Raw genomic sequence first — 21,890 nt, 5'->3', positions numbered from 1 at the left:
TAAATAAACTACTCAAAAGCTGTAGGTTTCCACTCATCTCTCTTCTATAAAATGTAAGTAATTTCACTGTGAGATGTATGAACATATGTAGAAGATGAGGTCACTGCATGTGTTTTGTAGACAGATATATCTATACAAATATAACGGTATGTTTATACATATTTGTATACTACATACTTGTGTACATACAGTTAAAACGCCAATCATTCTTTTGCTGCATTATTTATTAAGCACTGGGGGAAGGAAAGATGTAGAGTAAATCTAATCAGCCTCTGCAAGCTGTCAAATAAATAAAACTACATAAATAATTAACTAGCCCTTGGCTTAAGGACAGTTTTGATGCTAACAGTTCATATTTTTAAAAATCTAGTCAGTCATTAGTATCTTAATGTCATCAGTGAGCCTTTTAATTTATTAAAAACTAGGGCAAATTAACTCTATATAAACTATAAGCTTCCTCTCATCCTGGTTGAAAATCAGAAGATATATATTAGTAAAAAAGAAAAAAATTGAAAATTAATAGATCTGAATTCAATTGTTATCTTGTTTCTGTATGTATTCCACCCTGCTTTAACTCACCTGGATTGTGAGCTGTCAAGGAAAGATGTAATTAGCTGACGCCTCCCATCTTTGTTGAAAACCAGGGCCTTACCACTGGTCAAGACACCACAGCCAAAGCTGACTTCAGCACCACGGATAGAGTAAAAGTTATGGTAAGAGGAGAGCCTGGAACTGCCAAAGCTTTCAGAAATAAACATTGGGAATGTCTGGGATGCCATCTCGCAAGCTGGGCCAGAAAATCCAGGGTCACACCTGAAAAAGAAACCATGATATTAAATCTTAAACTGTTGGCCCTTTCAGGGATTCCTTTATCTACTTTGGGGATTAGGAAGTCCAGAGGCCAGGACTGGATTGAATGGTAAGCAAGGCTCATTCGTCTTTGGAGAATACTGAATGTGAAGACTTGATATGGGAGAAGTAATTGTAAATATCCCAAAAGAATACAGCCTTTGCACAGTCCTGCTGTAAAAAAAAGCTTATGATTAAAACAATAATTCAGCACTCACCTTCAACCAATGCCAGTAATTTATCTGCAAATGCATCTATGCTTGTGCACATTTCCAATTTAAAATCTTTATAAAAGGTATATTATATGTATATAATTTTATTCACAATGATGTTCATTAAATTTGTAAAAGAAACAACATAAACAAAATACTTCTATACGATATCTAGAATAAATTTCCTTTAAGAACACATGTAAAAATACACATTATGTTTTTGACAGTAATTACTGGAAATATTTGGAAAAGATTGGAAACTAGATTGGCATTATAAAGGGAATGTATACACCCTTGACCTAGATAGATGGATGTCCTTAGCAGAACTGTGTTGTCTCTCAGTGGAATTCCACATTAGCGGTGCTTCAAGAAAAAGAAACACACACACACACACACACACACACACACACACACACACACACACACACCAGCCTGCCTGCTGCCATGTAAGGATGTGCTGTATTTATGTTAGCTGACTAGAATATATATGGAGCTCCTTGAGTCTTCTATCAGTGAGAAAACTCATCACAGATGACTTAATAATTGAATATCAGAAACTTTCTATATTTTAAGGAGTTTGCTCATCAGGAATTAGTTTCAAATTCTTTATTTTTACTGCACTATTTCTTTCTCACTATATTTACTATGTTTCCCATTATAAAATTAAATTGGTGTCTTTTTGGGTGGGTGGCAGGGTTCTCATCGAAGCATTCAAAACTTTCTAAAATTTGAAGCAAGTCTTTTATTTTTATTTATTTATTTTTAATTTTTTATTTTTTATTGAAGTACAGTTGATTTATAATGTGTTAGTTTCTGGTATACAGCAAAGTGATTCAGTTATACATACGTATATTCTTTTTCATATTCTTTTCCATTATGGTTTATTACAAGATATTGAATATAGCTCCCTGTGTTATACAATAGGTCCTTGTTGTTTATCTATTATATATATAGTAGTGTGTATCTGCTAATTCCAAACTCCTAATTTATCCTTCTACCACCCCTTTTCCCCTTTGGTAACCACAAGTTTGTTTTCTATGTCTGTGAGTCTGTGAAACAAGCCTTTTATAAAGCAAGTGTACCGATGAAGTGATATTATGGCACAACTCATAAGGCTACTTCTTTAGCACTAGTGCAGAAACTGGGATCTATGCTGGCCTCACAGAGGGTCCATGGAGTGTGTGAATGTCCTGAAATCAAATGCCAAATTTTATGTGTATTGGATATTCTTGGGGGGGTTTATAGTTATCACCATTTTATCAAAAAGGTTGCACCCTAAAATGCCAAGAACTACTGTAGCATGAAGTTGAGGTTGTCTTGGCGTTAGGGATGGGAGTGGGAAAGAAAACCAATATTTACAGAGCAGGTAAATAAGCCTCAAACAGTTCACTTCTTTCACATGTTACCCCCTTGACTTAGGCCAACTCTGAAGAGCCAAGCAGTTTCTAAAAAGGATAAAAAGTCAGCTAAAGAGGACACATTTTAACATTCGAAAACAATATAGTTTACCATGGCCACAAATTGGAATTAATGCCCCCCAATAACACTATCTATTGCCAGAGTGCTTTTCAGGGCAAATGCGTATCTGTGTATTAAATGCGTCTTCTTCAGCCTACTGACTGGGGGAAACTGGTGATCATTTAAAGAAGACTCACACTGGAGTCAGTTCCCATTTTGAAAGTATACTTTTAAACAAAAGTTACATAATTGGGATAAAATGCTGGTAAAGATTCCACTCATATACATTTATAATACCTTTGTAGCCTTTATTTTGCAGCAAAATTGTAGGCTGGCACACACGGGGGATTTCAGGAATGACCAGAGGCTCTTCTGATTCCAAATATGTCCCCTACTGGTTCATCTACCCACCCTTAAATGCGGCATTATGGTCACCCTGCATGTCAGGGAAAAAGGCTCCATTGTTAAGACACATGGATAACACTTGTGTAGGAAGGTTTCTAATACTCTCTGTCCTTCTCACTAGCATCTCTAACAGAAATGAGCTTAACAGGATAATAAGTTGTCAGTTTAGAAGATCAGGCCTGGGGATTGTACACAGGCAAGAAAGTGTTAGAAAGCAGGAAAGGTGGAATCCTGTTAGCAAACAATGGTAGTGACTAAGGGAGCGAAATGGGGAGAAAAAGAGCTGCAGAGGCCAAATTCAAGGATCTGTTTAAAGGAAATAAGTGGTATTGAATATGAATTATGTTTCTGTGGAATTCTGCTCAAAATTGAAAGGTGTATATTGCTGGAAAAAGAGGTAGTGGCCAAACATTTAGCCCAGTCGCAAATGAACAAAGCCAATGAATATTACATCAAACTTTGTCACAAATAGGGAAAAAACTAAAGCTCCAACTGGTGACAATATTTTGCAAAACCTCAGCAGGAAGGAAAGGCCATTATTATTCAGGATAACGTAGAGTATCAAAAAAAAAGATGCCCAAAAGGCATAAAACTGCCATTCAGATTTCTGTTTGCATCCATCGTGGGTGACACAGATGGTTGCCTAACAAAATCATTTAATGCTAACAGAGATATTGTACACAAAATAATGAAGTACAAAGTATAAATGTTATAATTATAGATAGGTATTTTAGAAATAGCACTTTCTATTTTCATTAATAAAAGCAGTTGTCATTTTAGATAATTTGTTTTCAAAACTTTTCAGGACAACTTCAGGAATTACAAAAATGTCTGGCTTCTCTGTGTTAATTTCATTTGAAATGCACTAAACAAGAGAATGATCTGGTTATGGATAATGAATGAAGATAAACTTGAGGCAAACACCAGCTGATGTTTCATAGATCTAACGAGTCAGTGTTTCTGGGCGGGAGCTGGTGGTTTTATTAAAAAGGGCAGAGATGCTTATTCTATTTTGAGATACAAGTGGGAACTTTTCAATTCTTTACGTACATTTCCATTATAAACATTTCCATTGGGCAGAGCGATATCTCTGTTAACCAAATTCATTGAAATACAGTTAAAAAGTTAACCTGAGGCTCAAGATGGCAGAGTGAGAGGACGTGGAGCTCACCTCCCCCCGCCCACAAACACATCAAAAATATACCTACATGTGGAACAATTCTCATGGAAAACTAACCGGAAACCGGCAGAAGAACTCCTATACAGCCAAGGCTGCAAAGAAAGATGGCCATGTAACCAGGTAGGTTGGGAAAAAAAGGCATCAGTTTGGGACCTGTACCTCTGGGAGGGGTCTAAGAGGAAAGGAAGGACTGCGTGGTTGGACCCTCACCCTGGGAAGTGAGCCACAGGCTGGGCGTCCCAGTCCTGGGGTCCTACACGGAGGAGACAAGCCCCTGTGGCTGCTGGGAGAACAGCTGGGGCAGACAGAAGGACTGGAGAAGCCTAGACTCCACTCGCAAGGAACACGTGGGTGCTGGCTTGCCAACAGACAGGGCAGAGCAAGCTCTGGACCAGCGGCTGCTACCTCGCCGTGCTCCCCAATCCAGGCTAGGTGAACAGTCTGGTCCTGCCCCCTCCACATCACAGCTTGGCATTGGATCTAGAGCTGCCAGGTCCTGGGAGAAAACTTGATATAGGGGCACAGGAGCAGCCGGGGGTCCTGGGGTTTGGGTGGGGCAGTGCAGCTTACTCTGGCAGCACCATGAAAGCAGCATAGACCCCTGATGGCAGTGCAGCTGCTGAAGTCCCTGTGACTGGCTTCCAGCCAAGCAAATGCTCCAGCCCTGCCCACTCCATGCCACAGCCTGGTGCTCGATCTGGGGAAGACAGGTCCTGGGAGAAAACTCAATCTAGGGACAAAGAGGAGGTTTGGGGGCTTGGGGTGTGGTCCACATGGGGTGGTGGCAGCCATTGTTGGCGCTTACACACCCCAGAAGCAACCCAGACCTCTGATGGCAGCTCAGCCGCTTCAATTCCTGCAACCACAAGCACCGACCCCCAGTCCCAGCTGAGCAAACTCTCTGGCTCTGCTCACTCCATGCCACAACCTTGCACTAGATCTAGGAAATGACAACAGGCAAAGGATGCAAACTTGGGTTGCATCTGAGCAGAGCTGCAGATACCTACACAAGCAGCACATCAGACTTCTGTAAGCGCAGTAGCCTCCCTTACTTCAGCACTCTCCTCCACTGGGGCAAAGGCCCCAGTGCCAGGAGAAGGCATAACGCACACTTAAAGGGAACAGAGCCAGCTGGAGCCCAACCCTCAGGTCTTCCCCTCCAGCAACTGTGGAGCAGACCCCACCCCTGACATGGCTCCAACACTCATGGAGCAGAGAGGAAGTCCTGCCTCACACCTTGCACAGGCTCTAGCTCCTCCAGCATCAACCACACCCCCTATCAAGGTGATAGTGGCCAGCAGACCCTGAGGAAAGACGTGGCTGGCATCCATGTCAAATCCAGTCCTCACACCAAAGACACTGGGCACAGGCAGTCTACATGGGGATGCTCTCACATAAAAACACCTCCTTAGGCTTCCCTGGTGGCTCAGTGGTTAAGAATCCACCTGCCAATGCAGGGGACACGGGTTCGAGCCCTGGTCCGGGATGATCCCACGTCGCGGAGCAACTAAGCCCGTGCACCACGACTACTGAGCCCGTGTGCCACAACTACTGAAACCTGCGCACCTAGAGCCTGTGCTCCACAAGAAGAGAAGCCACCGCAATGAGAAGCCTGCACACTGGAACGAAGAGTAGCCCCCACTCACTGCAACTGCAACTAGAGAAAGCCCAGGCAGAGCAATGAAGACCCAATGCAGCCAAAAAAAAAAAAAACACCCTTCAAGGCCACAATAGATAACTGTTTCACCTAAATTCATAAAGACAGAGAAAGTTAAGTAAAACGAAAAGGCAGAGTAACTACTCCCAATTGAAAGAGCAAGAGAAAACCCCTGAAAAAATAATGGAACAGAGATAATTGGTCTGCCAGACACAGATTCAAAAATTTGGTAATAGAGACTTCCCTGGCGGTCCAGTGGTTAAGACTCCGCGCTTCCAATGTAGAGGGTGCGGATTCAATCCCTGGTCATGGAACTAAGATCCAACGTGCCACGTGGCACGGCCAAAAACAATTTATAAAAGACAAGAAAATTCTTAAAAGTCAAATCACAACTCTCACATTGTGCATTTAAAAAAAAAGTTGGTAATATAAATGCTAACTGAATTAAGAAAGACTATCAATATAAATGCAGATCATCTTAACAAGGAACTAGAAACTATAGTTTCAAAAACTATAGTTATCAAAAACAGATAACTATAGTTATCAAAAACAGATAATTCAATTTCTGAGATAAAAAACACTCTAGAAGCAATGAATAGCCAAATAAATAAAACAGAAGAATGCATAAATGGTCTGGAAGATAGAATAAAGGAAATTAATCAGAACAGCAGATAGAAAAACAAATGAAAAAAATGAAAGCAACATATGAGATCTATGGGATAATATAAAACATGCCAACATATGCATAATGGGTTCCAGAAGGAGAAGAGAGAAAGAAGGAGATCAAAAATGTATTTGAAGAAATTATGGCTGAAAACGTCCCCACCCTAAAGAAGGAAACATACTCGGGTGCAGGAAGCACAGAGGGTCCCAAACAAGATGAACCCAAAGAGACCCACACTAAGACATATAATAAAAATGGCAAAAGTTGAAGATAGAGAATTCTAAAGGCAGCAAGAGAAAAACAGTCATACACAAGGGAAACCCTATAAGGCTATCGGCTGATTTCTCTGCAGAAACTTTTCAGGCCAGAAGGGAGTGGCGTGGTATATTCAAAGTCCTGAAAGGGAGAATCTGCAACCTAGGATACTCTACCCAGCAAGATTATCATTTTAAACAGAAGGAGAGACAAAGAACTTCTCAGAGAAGCAAAAACTAAAAGAATTCAGCAATACTAAACCTACCCTAAAATAAATGTTGAAGGGTCTCCTCTAAATGGAAAAAGAAGCAAGAACCTACAGGAAAGGGAAAATCCCAATAGGAAAGGAAAATATATAGTGAGGACTGAAGATCACTTAAATAAGCCAGTATGTAGATTAAAAAACAGAAAAATTATAAAAGCAACCATAACTACAATAAACAGTAGTTTATTGGGATAAGCATGAAGATGTAAAAAAATGACAGCCAAAACACAAAATGTGGGTGAGGAGAGTAAAAACTGTAGGTTTTTAAGAATGTATTTGAACTTAAATTATCAGTTTTATCAGTTTAAAGCAAGTAGATATAATTATGGGTCAACATATATGAACCCACAAATAAAACATATAAAAGAGATACACAAAAATCAAAAAGAAATTCAAGCATACTACAAAAGAAAATCATCAAGCTACAATAGGAAAAACAAAAAGAAAAAGAAATGAACAAAGAAGAACTATAAAAACAATTGGAAAACAAGAAATAAAATGGCAATAAGTACATACCTATCAATAATTTTGGAGAGGATGTGGAGAAAAGGGAACTCTTGTACACTTTTGGTGGGAATGTAAATTGGTGCAGCTACTTGGAAAAGAGTATAGAGGTTCCTTAAAAAACTAAAAACAGAACTACCATATGATCCAACAATTCCACTCCTGGGTATATATCCAGAAAAAACAAAAACTCTAATTTGAAAAGATACGTGCACCCCAATGTTCATAGCAGTACTATTTATAATAGCCAAGATATAGAAGCAACCCAAGTGCCCATTAACAGATGATTTACATTAGACGATGTGGTATATATAATATATAAAATGGACTATTACTCAGCCATAAAGAAGAATGAAATGCTGCCAGTTGCAGCAATGTGGATGGACCTAGAGAATATTATGCTTTTTGAAATAAGTCGGAAAGAGAACAACAAATACTATATGATATCACTTATATGTGGAATCTAAAAAATAATACAAATTAATGTATATAGCAAAACAGAAACAGATTCACAGACACAGAAAACAAACTTGTGGTTATGGAAGGGGAGAGGGAGAGGAGAGAAACAAATTAGTGGTAGGGGATTAACAGATACAAACTACTGTATATAAAATAGATAAGCAACAAAGATTTACTGTATAGCACAGGGAAGTACATAACCTATAAAGAAATATAACCTGCAAAAATACTAAATCACTATGATGTACACCTGAAACTAACACAATATTGTAAAGCAAGTATACTTCAATTAAATAACAAAGTTAACCCGACACTCTAATCTCAGTGGTGACCAATGTCTTGCCTCATACATATAATTTCTAAATGATCAGGCTCAAAGCACTTTTATGATTTTTCCATTAATTACTTATTTAACTGGCTAATTAATGACTCTTTTTTGTTTCAAGGACAAGAAGAGAGACTAGATGATCCATTGTTGAAAACTTGTCTGTGTAACAAAGACTGTGGTTTCAGTAATTATCAGGATATCTTATAATTAAATATTATAGGGGAATGACATAATGATTATCCATTCTTGCTATAAATAAATGTAATGCAATGCTCTGATGGTGACTAGATATTAAACTGTTTATGTGTAATTTCATACTTCATATTCTACATCATTATTATATAAAATTCTTTACATATCATTTTGAAGACTCAAAAGATTTTCAAAAGTAAGCAAGATTTGAAGTTACATTTAAAGATGAATTTTCTTATCAAATCTGTTAATTTGGCCCACTCCAGTTTCCTTGAACATTGGGTCTATGGGTCATGATTGATTTTTATAATTCATTTACAAAGCATGCCAGGAATTAAAATATGACTCATGAACACTAGACCAAGTTTATGGGGAAATACCATATTGAAGAAACTAAAGATGGAAAAGGCAGCCATCAAGCTATGAAGAATTCAAATTTGTTCACAAATTTACACGAAGTATGCTACGTTTGTTCACAATTTAGCCTAATAGAAAATTTATTTATTAAGCAACTTCCACTTACAAAATACATTTAATATTCTATTACACTTAAATTCCATTTGGAGTATGCTACTTTCAGTCTTGCAAAGACCTTAAAAACCTAAAAAGGAAATTAAAACAAACTAATATGACCCGTGGTTTCAGTATATAAAGCACGTATCAAAAAAGAGAAGTATAGATATTACTCAGAACTGCTTACTTGCAACCATGTCGAGTGCACTGTCCTCTGCCAGAACAGAATTTGAGACACGATGGACCAACATAAACTGCAGGGCAAAAGAGAGCATGTGAAAGATGGCAAAATCACTGGAAAGACGACCAAGAACACCATCAGCATGTGAAACAATTTTGTGAAGCAATACCCATGAAATCTCGTTCCTTGTATGTATGTTGTGCACAGGAATCCAGATGACATATAGAGTGCTGCGTGACAAGGTAAGTGCTTAGTTACAAATCTGCCAGAACTCTTTTAACTTAAATAATCCTTTCAAGATTTTAATATTTCATAGCAGAGAAAGTAGGACCATATGATTTGGGTTCCTTAATGGAGTCTCTTCAGCTAACATGATTTCAGGCAGAATATTAGTGCTTCTGTTTTGAACTCTCCACAAAGTTTATATTCTTCAGGTGGAAATAAAGAATTTAGAAAGGATCAATTTGATATATCAAAAAATAAATAGATTATAATTTAATTAAAAAAACTATAATTTCATTTTCATCTGAGGAAAATCTATACCACTGCAGATGATTGTTATATGTATTTCTAAACATTAATTCATCCTTCCTGAAGTGGGGAGTTAAAATCTGTGGTTGAGCATAAAGTCTTCTCTATAATGCAGACCTTTTTTTAAATGGTGGGCTTGACTGATAATGATATGACAAACCTAAATTCTAACCTTGGGAATGCTGAGAAAAGGGCCCCTGACTGTCGAATGGTAGGTTCTGAGATACTCAGACTCAAATACATTTAAAGATATTAAACCTTTTGATAATCAGTACAATCAGTAACACACCAAATAGTGTGAAAGTGGGACAAACCAATGAGGAATTAGAGATGCAATGGTTACTGAGACCTCACGTATTCAATTTCAGGCATAAACAAATTTACTATTCATTATCATTTTCTTCTCTGTCTTGTAATCACATCAAAAGAGTTAAGCAATTTTATTTTTTAAAAAAACTTTCCTGTGGTCTATGCTTCTACAAGCATTTAATCCCTGGAAGTCAGTTAACAGGTGCAGCTGTTAGGGAAATGAGAGCTAATGAGATGCAAAGCAGGCCAGTGGAAAAACTCTTTCTCAAGGAAACTGTTGGTTTAGGAAGAGATTAGATAGCTGGCTCAGTTGTTCAAAAGGTATTGGTTTTAGGTGTCAAAAAACCCTGGATTCAAATTCTGGCTTCACCTGGGAAACTGTGGCTAAGTGATTTATCCTGTCTAAGCCTCGGTGTCCCTATTCTTTAAAGTGGGATAATACTCCTTGAGGAAAGAATAAACTAAATGTGTCATGCCTGGAACCTGGCACCATATGGTTATGATCATCTCACACTGGAGTCAAGTATCCTTCGCCACCTTCCTGCCCCACCTGCTTTGCTGGCTCCACTGGACACCGAGTGCTGAGGGATCAGAAAGGGGCTTCATCCTTCTTTAACACGGAAGAGTGTATAGATTGTTTTCCCAGCCCTCTTGCTTTTATGGCTGCTGTAGGATTTGCTCTAAGCCCTGTAAGCGGTTCATTGCATTCTGCGGGGCTGCCCTATAGTGTACCAATGTCATACATCAAAAAGTCCCCATCGGGCTTCCCTGGTGGCGCAGTGGTTCAGAGTCTGCCTGCTAATGCGGGGGGCACGGGTTCGGGTCCTGGTCTGGGAGGATCCCACGTGCCGCGGGACGGCTGGGCCCGTGAGCCACAGCTGCTGAGCCTGCGCGTCTGGAGCCTGTGCCCCGCGGCGGGAGGGGCTGCGATGGTGAGGGGCCCGCGCAGCGCGATGAAGAGTGACCTCCCGCACCGCGATGAAGCCCCCGCTTGCCGCAACTGGAGAGGGCCCTCGCACGAAACGAAGACCCAACACAGCCAAAAATAAATAACTAACTAAATAAATAAATAAATAAAAAAGTAGCTATAAAAAAAAAAAAAAAGTCCCCATCATTAAAAAAACTCAACAGTAGAATAAGATTTTCCAAGTCAATGAAAGAACTGGAAATAATAATTTTGTTGTCATCTTTCCCTGCTAATGATGAAGTCATTAGGACTTGCAGTATGAGTAAATTTACAGGCTCTGTTTTTCTAAGAGTGTGGAAAAGATAGTTTTCTTCACTATTATCATTAATGCAATCAAGTTTAAAAAATTAAAAAGTGGTAATAAACATACTGGGCTCTAGGATCTTCCATTTTGCTAAGAATTTCAGGATAATTTCCAATATTGATCTGTTTTTTTCTGTTTGTTCTCTTTGATATAATTCTGAAATTCCATAATGAAATGGAGGAGACTTCAAGGGTTCTTTGGCAAGTTGACACACATTTCCCTTGGGAAGGAGTGACAGTGTGTCCTCCTCTTGCCTTTCGAAGAAACCAGAGAGCAGGTTCTGCTTCTGCGAAAGCCTCACGTATAGAATAATATCAGAATTTAAGAGATTCTGCCTCTAGTTCTGAATTCGACCCTCACTCCTAACCATGCCTATTCCATGTATTTTTATCTTTTCTCATTCTACTCAAAGCTTGATGTTGGGAACTCAGGATGTTATAGCAGACACTTTCTGACTTAGAATCATGTTATATTAGCCTTCTTTAGGAAATTTAGATATTCTTTTCACAGGCTTATATGACTTCATTTGTGCTCTTAGTTTCCTTATATGCTTTATTTCATTATTGATTTTCCAATTTCTTTTATGATTTTTTAAAGTAATCTAAGTTCATTATAGGACCACTGAAAAGTATGACAGCAGGAAAATGTCATCCATATCCCATAATCCAGAGGCACATACTCATTCCCTAGAGCTAATTAACAGGTGTAGTAATTCAAATACTATGCAAAATAGTCTACCAATGGAGAAATTCCATTTTAACAAATTCATCCTTAGACATTTTTGCAAATACACTATGTTTGTGTCCATATGTTTATATCCATACAGCTCATATGGTCTTTGAATTCTGGGTCTTTTATTGGTCTTCTTTGAATACAGATTGTTTAAAAAATTTACATTGGCTCATCAGCAAATTATCTTGCCTGAAGTTACTCCTGAGTTTCAAGAATGTAAAACTTCTTGAATTATGTATCAATTTTTAAATTTTCAAAAATAACAAAAATATTATTAAGAGATGGAAAATCAGCATGAAACAACGGCGTAGGCTTTTCCTACTTTATAAAATGGACACAAGTCAGTGGCTATACTACTAAATTTGCCTAAGTATTGATATTTTGTCCTTCCTTCCTTCCCTCTACTTCATTGTAGTATAACTCTTCAGTCAGATTTATATACTCTCTGAAAATAGGGAATCTATGAATCTGCCTGTAATGAGAATTATTAAAAGAGTTGGCTATTAATAAAAAATATATGAAATTTATGGTCATGCACTCCAATAGATTAAATATTATCTTTTCTCATGTGCACTTGTCATAAGTGATATTGGCTTTAATGTAATGCAACATTATTTATCAACAATTCACTTAAAAATTAAAGATAACATAGGATATTTTATGCATTTCTGAATTTTCCTTTTATACTGTTTTCTGAAAAAGAGGTAAAAGTTTCACTTCAGAAGTTTCATTTTAGAGATGATGTTTCCTGATGTGTGGTGTCTGCATCTACAGGAGAAGCATTCCAGATGTTGTGGTAGTTACTAAGAGAAGAATGGGTCTTATTTTAATACATGCAGGATGGTATGTATGTTAATTTTGTATAAAACATTCAGGGAAAATGTTAGGATATCCCTTGTCATCAACTGCAAGTCTGAGTTTCACGACTTTATGCATTTTAAAATAATGTATGTCGAAACATTCTAGCCTCTAATATTGCTGACTCCACTGTCTTTTTTTCTGATTGTGCATCCCTGGGCTTCTAACGGAATGCAAAGGAGAAAGGGAAGAAAGGGCATTTAATGAATCGCGAGACCATGACTTAGAAGGGTGATTAAGTCTGTGCAGATGAACAAAAGCACAGAAAGATGCTACATCAATGGCATGTGATTATGACAGACATAAACTAACCATTATCAATTGCCCACATGTTTCCAAGGATCGGTCCCGTTTGTCTCCAGCAAATTCTGGTATCCCGGGTTAGTGCTGCGTTAGGAAGGGGAATCGTTATTCGGTTCCATCTGCAAGAAATTTAGCACAAAAGAGCTTCTTAAGCACAAAACAGCTTCACATCCATGTTCACATCTTTTGAATCTATTTTACATGCTTTTGATGTTCTAGTCTCTGTATGCTTGAGATAGCACTTAAGTTTGGTAATGAACTCTTTAAATTCACCTGTGGAGTTTGTTGATCTATTTATCTAGTACTTATCCTGTAAAGTGGCAAGTATTTTACATAGTCATCTTTAATTCTCTTAACAGTCCTTAACGGGGGTCAATCATTGTCCTTAATTTACGTGGAAAGAAGTGGAAAGTTAGAGTAAATAGCATTACACAAGTATCAATAGCCGGCAGAACGAGGATTTGAGCCCAGGTTCAATTCCAAAGCTTGACTTTCTTCCACTTGTGTACGCTGCATCTTTTCTTAAGTAAGTATTTTGGCAATAAGCCTTTTGGCAGTAACTGTAGGGTCACCGTATAGAACTTAAATTTATGTAATCCAAAATATAAAAGCCAAATACCTAAAGAATGAATGACTCTATAAATTGTGATCTTGCATCAGATTTACCAAAGTTACTGTCTTTTTAAAAAATGAGATCACTACTAAATCAGCTGAAAAAGAGAAGGCAGCTTCCTTACCTATTATGCCAAAAACACTAATCTCAGGCTTACTCATCGACTTTGAGCCTGCAACATGGATTCAGATCTCTTGCTACGTTAGAATGCACTCACCCACTGTAGTTTTCCGAGGAGTAGATCGTGCTGTGGGGAAGGTGGGGTCCGGCACAGATCTCAGGCAAACATTCAGTGTGGAGCAGGGACCAGGAACGCCCATGGTTGGTAGAAAACTCTAAGCTGACACTGATAACACCAGACCAAGCACAACAAAAAAGGGGCAAAGATAACAAATGTAATGAAATGACTCATCTCTGGCGAGGTACATTAAACATCTGTAGAACTATTGTAAAAATTTTTAAGATGCTGTTTCCAAAGTGATTGTTTTCCCCTCTACTGAAGTCTGACCAGCTTTCAAAGGGCAAGCAGTTAAATTACTGCTATAGAAACAAAATATGTTTTAAAGACAGCAAATGGGAATTTGAGTTTGTGCTCCTGAATCTGATAGATGGCAAGGCAATTACCATGTCTCACACTGCCGCTTCATCCTGTGAATGTCAGACTGACAAAATCCTTAGAAAGGACAAGGGCAACACTTCAGCGAGTGAAACCGAGAAGTCATAGCTCTTGAAGTGCTAATTGATTTCTGTGCCTATTATTATGGGGTCACTAACCAACTAGGGTCAAGCTTTTCTTTGGTTGTTTCTTCTGCTCTCTCAGCAATCTGTCGGAATGGATGGCTGCCACAGCTCCTCCAAACACCTCTGATACCTAAGACCAAGCTCTTAGAATAAAGCCATTTCTAATCAAAATCTATCTAATCATACTCTACATATTAATTGAAGAACTTTTTTCTTCATTTGAGGGAAAGTGTGTATTTTGTTAATGGATATTTTATTAAAAATTCAGCTGAAAACCTACTGAGAAGTTGCTCTGATTTAATAGCCAAGTCCACGTGTTCATTGTTAATTTGTCCACAGGCGCACAGAATGCGGCTTCCTACCTGTTCCCAGGTTGCTGTGTTCCACATCCCAGATTAATGGAAAACTGTATCATGTGAGACATTGTAGAAGGGAGAACAGGTAAGACGTGGAAAAAATCTATGGCCCAGACATTCCTATTATGTCCTTGATGGTTCTTTTGTCTGAGACAAAATCTGGTAGCAGGAGTCTGAAGTTCAGGATTGATGACTACAGAAACCAAAGATGGAACCTTCAAAACAAAGGAAACCAAAATCACTCATAACCTTCCCTACAGCAGTCTGTGAATTCTCCTAAATTCAATCTTGCAATTACTATGTACATAACTGCCACTGATTAAGCACCAAGCAATATTCTGTATATTCCATTTGTTATTTCATGTAGAAGATGCTGTCCTCATGGGGCACTCATCTTAGTCACTCAGAATTCCTCCTTTGCAGACACCTGGAACTCCCTGTGTGTGACTGATCAGGCCCTCTCTACCTGAAGATAAACTGGTTTAAGGTCTTTAAAAGTTATCAAAGCATATGTATCCATTTTATCTACCTTAGCACAAGATAAAGGCAACCTGACATTTACATTTCATCATCAGTCTTCTTTAAAGCGTACTGTATAATATGAATTCTTTGCCGAACTAGGTATTCTGAAAATAGGACTCTAAGCAGAAACAGCCAGAGCAAAGAGTTAATCCACGATAACGGACGTATTGATTTGGTCTGAGGCATGCAGCTGACCAGGGCAGGTGTAACCCTACCTAGTCACAGCTGGAAGAGTGGTCCATTATGAAATCCCAAATGGTATAACTTGGGTGACCGTAGCATGTGGAGTGTACTGGATACTTTCTTTGGTTGTTCCCTATTCTAGCCTTGATGTTTATCTCCTGTCTTCCTAACTGAAGCTACGAGATGCTAGAGGCTGGCTGTGTTCAAGCTTTTTAAAGTCCCGAAGGTGCCATCAACGTGGAGGGAAGGCTAACTAATAATGAATGTGTGAGTGTACTCTCAGCACAAATACATCTACTAATAGAAAAGGATAATTTTATACCACATGATAAGCATCACATAATTTTGAAGATGTTTGCAAATAACCAGAGCCAACATCTGTCCTAAATCCAAAGGGCAAATCTCTGGCTCCAAAGACTCAATCTCTGGCTCAAATTATCAAAGAAAAAAGCAAAGGTAATAACAATCTGTACTTTTACAATGTCTTCTGCCTAGGAAACCTCAAATGCTAAATTAATACTCACTATGCCTGATGCCAAGTCTGTGAAGCTGCATAGTTAGAGCCACTTTTAGGGCTTTCTTAGGGACGAGAATAATTGTCAGAGTACTGGGCTCCTCCTTATTGTCTCTAATGGGCTGTAGTTCACTCTTCCTGATAAAACCTCACTTTTTCTTTATATCAGGAAAAAAAGTGAATGCTAAAAAAATGTCCATGTCACTGTTTTAAAGAAATGTGGCAACTTTCTGGGCTGCCAGAAGAGAGATTTATCCTCTAGCATGGCATCTAGCATGGTCTTCATGGTTTTGACCTGTACTGGGGTGGGGCCATCTGACACACAGATTGGCATGGGTACCTTATATGAGGAATAGGAAAGGGTATCCAGTGTAATGTGCTCTTTTCTTCCTTCAGTCTTTGCATACAGGATGATATCATTTTCATGAGACTCTCCAGGGTCACAAATCCCTCCTGCACAAAAAATTTTAAGTGTTAGTACCAACTTGCATCCATTAACATGTAAAACATAGTGTTAAATTTCAGGATAAAAAATAATTATGAAACCCAGATGTCACTTAAGAATGACCCTACACAAAGGTAACCAGACCCAAAGAAAAAATTTATGAAGATAGTTCAGATAGGCCATGCTAAAGATCAAAGACTTGACATTTGTGAAGGCCAAAGTAACTATTTACTTAATGAGATTACTCAAATAATAGTCTGCAACAAACTGTGACTACCTGTCCGTATTTTAATTCTCATTAAAGAAGTGTGCTCTGCTTTTTAATAAACCATTACTTCCTTATATTTGAGGTCTTTATGGCCAAAGTTCAGAACCTATTGATTATGGTTTTAAAAAAATTGTGGTGACTCACTGAATCAAGGATTTGTGAAGCAGTGTGTTACTTAAACTGTTGTATGTAGTATCTTTAATATTTTAGCACATATTAGGTATTTGCTTTTTTTTTTTTTTTAGTACTTAGGAAAATTTTTTTTTTTAACATCTTTATTGGGGTATTTGTATTTTAGATGCAGTTCATTTTACATTTTTCATTTTTACTTTTGGTACTTCATTTGATTCTTGGAAGGTATATAGAGTAGTTTACTCCCTATTACACTACTTTATAGTCATATGAAATGATATAAAGTTAGAACTGAGAGGTAGTTAAGATCATCCTGATGATGCAACTGAATAACACAGCAAGTACCTGAAACTGAAGATAATTTAACCAGTTGGTGGAAGAGCCAGGAGTTGATGTTATGTCTTAGCCTTTGACCTTCTATTCTACCACATTCGGCCAATAATCCTTATTACTGCTGGCTTCTATCAATTGTCTGCTTAACCTGGATTTTAAAGGATTACATGTCTAACCAGAAACCTCTCCCCACCCACCATTATCCTTCATAACAGCACCAAACATAATAGCAGGAGTGGCGATATGTACGTGGATTTCCTGGCAAATATTCTACCCTTAAGGTCCAAAATTTATAATATTAACTTTTTATTATTATCTTTCAAAAAAATCCTCTTCCAGTTCTTAAATCAACCACCATCAATGTTAATTTTTATCTACAGGCAATTTTTGTTGCTAATACTCTACGGTGACAAAAAAGCAACTTCAAAAACTCTAGAATAAAGTTACCCTTTAAGAGTTAATCTAGTAAAATCAATAAATAATGCCTGAGACTCACCATCTGTATAAAAAAATAAAGTACCAATTATTGCAAGTGTCTGGCTTAAACTCGATCTGGGTAACTGGGGTCTGGTCCTGGGGAGAAATTACTGAAATGTGATGTTAAGTAAGAAAGCTAGAACCTGACCAGTACAAGAAAGACCATGATAACAGAAGTAACTTGGATGGTGGTATTTGTGAAATCTGGCATGTTACATCTGTCAGACATATGTAACTTGGTATATAATAAGTATTTACTGAGTTAAGTAATCTGAACTGAGAATAGAGAAGCCAGATATAAGGATAATGTAGACCTCATCCTAAAAGATGTTTATTGTTCAACGGCAGCAACCTGTCGAGAAAAGGCTCATGATTTTGACAACTGATATCATATTTTTAGCATTTCATTACACACTTTAAGATTATAGTAAATATAGCAAGTAAAGCCGTTCAAAATGACAGTGTGGCGGGCGGGGGAGAGGTGGGGGAAAGACCTCCATGAAAATTAAATTCTCTTTTTTAAAATGTAACTTTTAAGAATTGACTATTGAGCCCATATTAAAGACTTACCAAAAAAGAACAAAAAAAGGTGAAAGGTCACAGGCAGTGTGGGTTTAAAGCACCACAGCCAGAGACACAGGAACTGAACCATCAATTCTCTCTAATTTCATTAAAATTTGTTCCCTGTAAATCCTCTCTGCTCTCTCAAGAACAGTTCGTGAACTGCACCTGAGTTTCAGAGAGAACAGAAACCCACGTGGGAGGCTCATCCAGCCCAGAATGACAGAAGAAGAAAGTCCAAAAGGAGCCAAGACTTTAAAATGATGACAGACTTTATCTGAAAGATCCCTCTTGGGGCAATTTATCAGTTCTGTGAAGTTTCAGTGACAGCAGCTCCTACAGAAAGACACGGATTCTTCTTCAGCTTCATTCACTTTGATGTATTGTGGAAAGGTATGACTCAAAGGGCGTTTTGTACAGCAATTAAGGTACAGAAAATTTCAATAGAAACTAGATGGACAGTTAGTTTTAAAGTATTTTAAATCCTGTGTTAAGTAGATTTAAGACACTTATTTATATTAAGAAAGTGATTTTTTTTTTATTGACTATGTGCGGGACATTGGGCCTGAAGGGGGGATAAGCCCTGACCTCAAAAAGTTTGTAATTTAGCAAGTAACTAATACACATGTCTAATATACATGAAACAATGATGATTAGCAGTAAACTGTGTCGTGCTGCCGTAACTGCCGTCAAAACTCAGAGAAAAGGGATACAAGTGTAGGCTAAAAGAGCTGGGTATACAGGAGATGCTAAGTAAATATCTGTTGAAGGAATAATAAAGAAAACAAACAAAAAAACCCAAATGAATGATGTATATTACGTTATTTTTGTCATGTTCACTGCATTCTGGCTCTAAGAACAGTGCTGGATACTAGTCCTCAAATAATTTGTGTTGTATAAATGAAAACGTGTGAATGAAGGAAATAGACCTTGAACCAAACTTTGAAAGTTGAGCAAATTTTCCAGAAATGGTAGTCACAGCAGACTGATATGAACCAAAGGATGAAACCAGGAAGGACACGTAGGCAGTGTCTAAGAAGAAAGGAGTGTGATCTGGTCTAGATTAACAATCAGTCACTGATTTTCCTAAGGCACCATACTTAGTGAGGGGTTACTTATAAACTGTCTATCGTATCTTAAATCTCTTCCCATATTGTTTTCTTTTCTATCAGCTACCAAAGTTTTGAAGTCTTTTCTGTAGAATCCAGTCTTATCCTACCTTATCCTACTGTCATCCTGTCCTAGCCTAGCCTAGCCTAGCCTACCCTATCCTATCCTAAAAACACCTTTGCTGGATTCTGCTTTCTCCTCAAGGTCAGACCCCATTTCTTTCCTTGTGTTTACTAGTGAACTTCCTGAAAGAGCAGTTCTCAGTCAGTGCCACGTCTCCATTTCTTTTAACTCTATGCTCTTTGGCTTCCCAGGCACCACACCATGGGGAGTCACAGGTGGGCTCTCAGCCCTGTCCTGGATGACCTCTGTCTCTGTGGCCTTCCTACACTGGGGATCACCTCCCTGTCATCCCACCCATGAACCACTCTCTTCCTTTCCCTCTTTAGCATAGAACCACGTCTTCCTCCTGCATTTCCTCATGCCCTTTTCTCAGCATCCTTTGTCTACTCCTTTTCCTTCTACCTATACTTAGGTGAGGGTTCTCCTTAAGGAGTTTTCATGTCCTTTGCTTACTCTGTCTCCTGCTTGGGAGAACACAGCAACTTTAGTGGCTCCGGTTATCACCTGTATGCTGACAACTTTCAAATCTGATTCAGTCCCTGAGTAGAATTTCTGCCTTCGTATGGCCTTTCAGAACCCTCAACCTCAACAAATCTAATATCAAAATCTTCTCCTGCACACTTGCTCTTTATTGTGATCAGACTTATTTTTGACATTTCCTATTTTGGGAAATGGCACCATTCTTCCAAACACCCAGGAGAGAAATGTGCCCTCTCAAGACTGTTCTCATAGTCCCTAGTCAGTTGGGTGTGAACTTCGGTTGGTTCCTTCTCCAGTTATTCTACCTCTGTCCCCTCCTGTACGTTACTGCCACCATCATTGCCGTAATTCCTTTGTTGCTTGGACCAGCGCAATAGCTTCCCTAACTTAGGGTTGCCAGCTAATATACATTGCATGACCAATACTTATACAAAAAATTATTCGCTGTTTATCTGAAATTTAAATTTAAATAAGTCTCCCCCACCACTCACTAAATCTGGCAACCCTATCCTACCTGGTCTTCTATCCTCTAATTTCTGATTATTTCAGTCTTTCCTTCACACTATGCCAGAATTATCTTTCTAAAACAAAGATGAGAATATATTATAGAACTGACAGAAATCATCTGATGGCTCCATGTTGCCTAGAGTAAGATAATCCAAATTCCTCAGTATGACGTCAAAGAAAGTCACTCACTACTCTGGTTTCAGTTCACTTTTCTAGTTCCAGCTTATGTCTTTCCTTTCAACTATACTGGGAAAATCACCCAGCCCCAAACATGTCATATACCTTTATACTTGTGCTTTTTCTCAAAATGCTGGCTTAGCCTGAACCTTCAAGGCCAGTTCAAATACCATCTCCTTCGCGAAACTCTACCCTAATCCCTCCACTACAATACCCAGAGCTTCCTCTGCACTTCCATAACATTTTCATTCCATTACAGCCCAACTGCAATCTCTTTTATAGTTAAGTGTTACTTGTGGGCAAGGGCTCTTAAGTAATTTTTATACATAAAAAACCAAAGATATATTGAGTCTTAAGTATTTATTACACACCATTTTGAAGGCTTTGCATGTATTAACTCATTGATCAGCAACTCTGCGATTTAGGTATCATTATTTTCCCCAGTTGTAGTCTCTATATATGCTAGCTCAGTGCTCTACATTCAACAGGAACTCATTAATTTTTTTAATCGGATGGAGATGCTTTTATTTGGGATAAGGTACTTTGGGTCTATTCAAGTGAATGTTTTCCTCAGAGTCAATATAATTTTAAATGATTAATAATCTGCTTTGTTCTAGAAAGAATTAAAGATGACTTAATCTCTTATATAAAGATGACAATCTCTTATATAAAGGCATCGAATGGTTTGATTTACCGTAATTTACTACTAAAAAATGAAGAATTCAAATACATTTTGTGAAAAATGAAAAAAAGGGAAAATACTTAAATTAGACGGGCATATTAAATGTTTATTACAATTTGCCGGGGGGTGAGGGCGGTTCTTAAAGTTTCCCAGGAATCACTCTTAATAAAATGAGAGCCAGTTTGAATTCTAATTATTTAAAGGAATTGAGGTCTGGGTCTTTAAATGTACAACTCATTTCAGAGTTAAGGTGAGGATATCCTTATGGCAGGAAGATTACATTATTGTATTTTATATCCACAACTTCCCTGTTACCAAACAGATCATTATTGAAAATGAGGTAGCATCACACAGGCAACGTATTTGAGAGCATGATACAATCTGAAGTTTGCTTTGCCACTCTGAGCTGTAGGAGGTGAGGAATGTGAGAGAAATAATAGCCACTGCAGAAGCCTAGACTTGGAAGGTCTGTTTGTCCTGATGAATTGACATCTTTGCTAGTAAGGTCAAAGGTGGACAATGTTTATTTCCTGTTTCACT

The 21,890-nt window shown here is 38.1% G+C and overlaps 1 protein-coding gene across 1 annotated transcript in view; it reads right to left on the bottom strand.

Moving 5' to 3' along the window:
• The window catches only part of RELN (reelin), a 523,882-nt gene that overhangs the window by 160,266 nt on the left and 341,726 nt on the right, over positions 1-21,890 (bottom strand). Inside the window, exons 13-18 of the mRNA XM_068549918.1 lie at positions 16,396-16,508; positions 14,843-15,051; positions 13,957-14,085; positions 13,136-13,245; positions 9,129-9,195; positions 580-813 (exon numbers count right to left, since the gene is read on the bottom strand). Of these exons, the coding sequence (XP_068406019.1) occupies positions 580-813; positions 9,129-9,195; positions 13,136-13,245; positions 13,957-14,085; positions 14,843-15,051; positions 16,396-16,508 (862 nt within the window). The remainder of the gene's footprint in view (positions 1-579; positions 814-9,128; positions 9,196-13,135; positions 13,246-13,956; positions 14,086-14,842; positions 15,052-16,395; positions 16,509-21,890) is intronic.

This window comes from Eschrichtius robustus, chromosome 8 (assembly GCF_028021215.1).
Source record: "Eschrichtius robustus isolate mEscRob2 chromosome 8, mEscRob2.pri, whole genome shotgun sequence".
Lineage (NCBI taxonomy): Eukaryota > Metazoa > Chordata > Mammalia > Artiodactyla > Eschrichtiidae > Eschrichtius > Eschrichtius robustus.
Note: the sequence above shows the minus strand (reverse complement) of the source record. Positions and strands in the feature narration are given on the sequence as shown.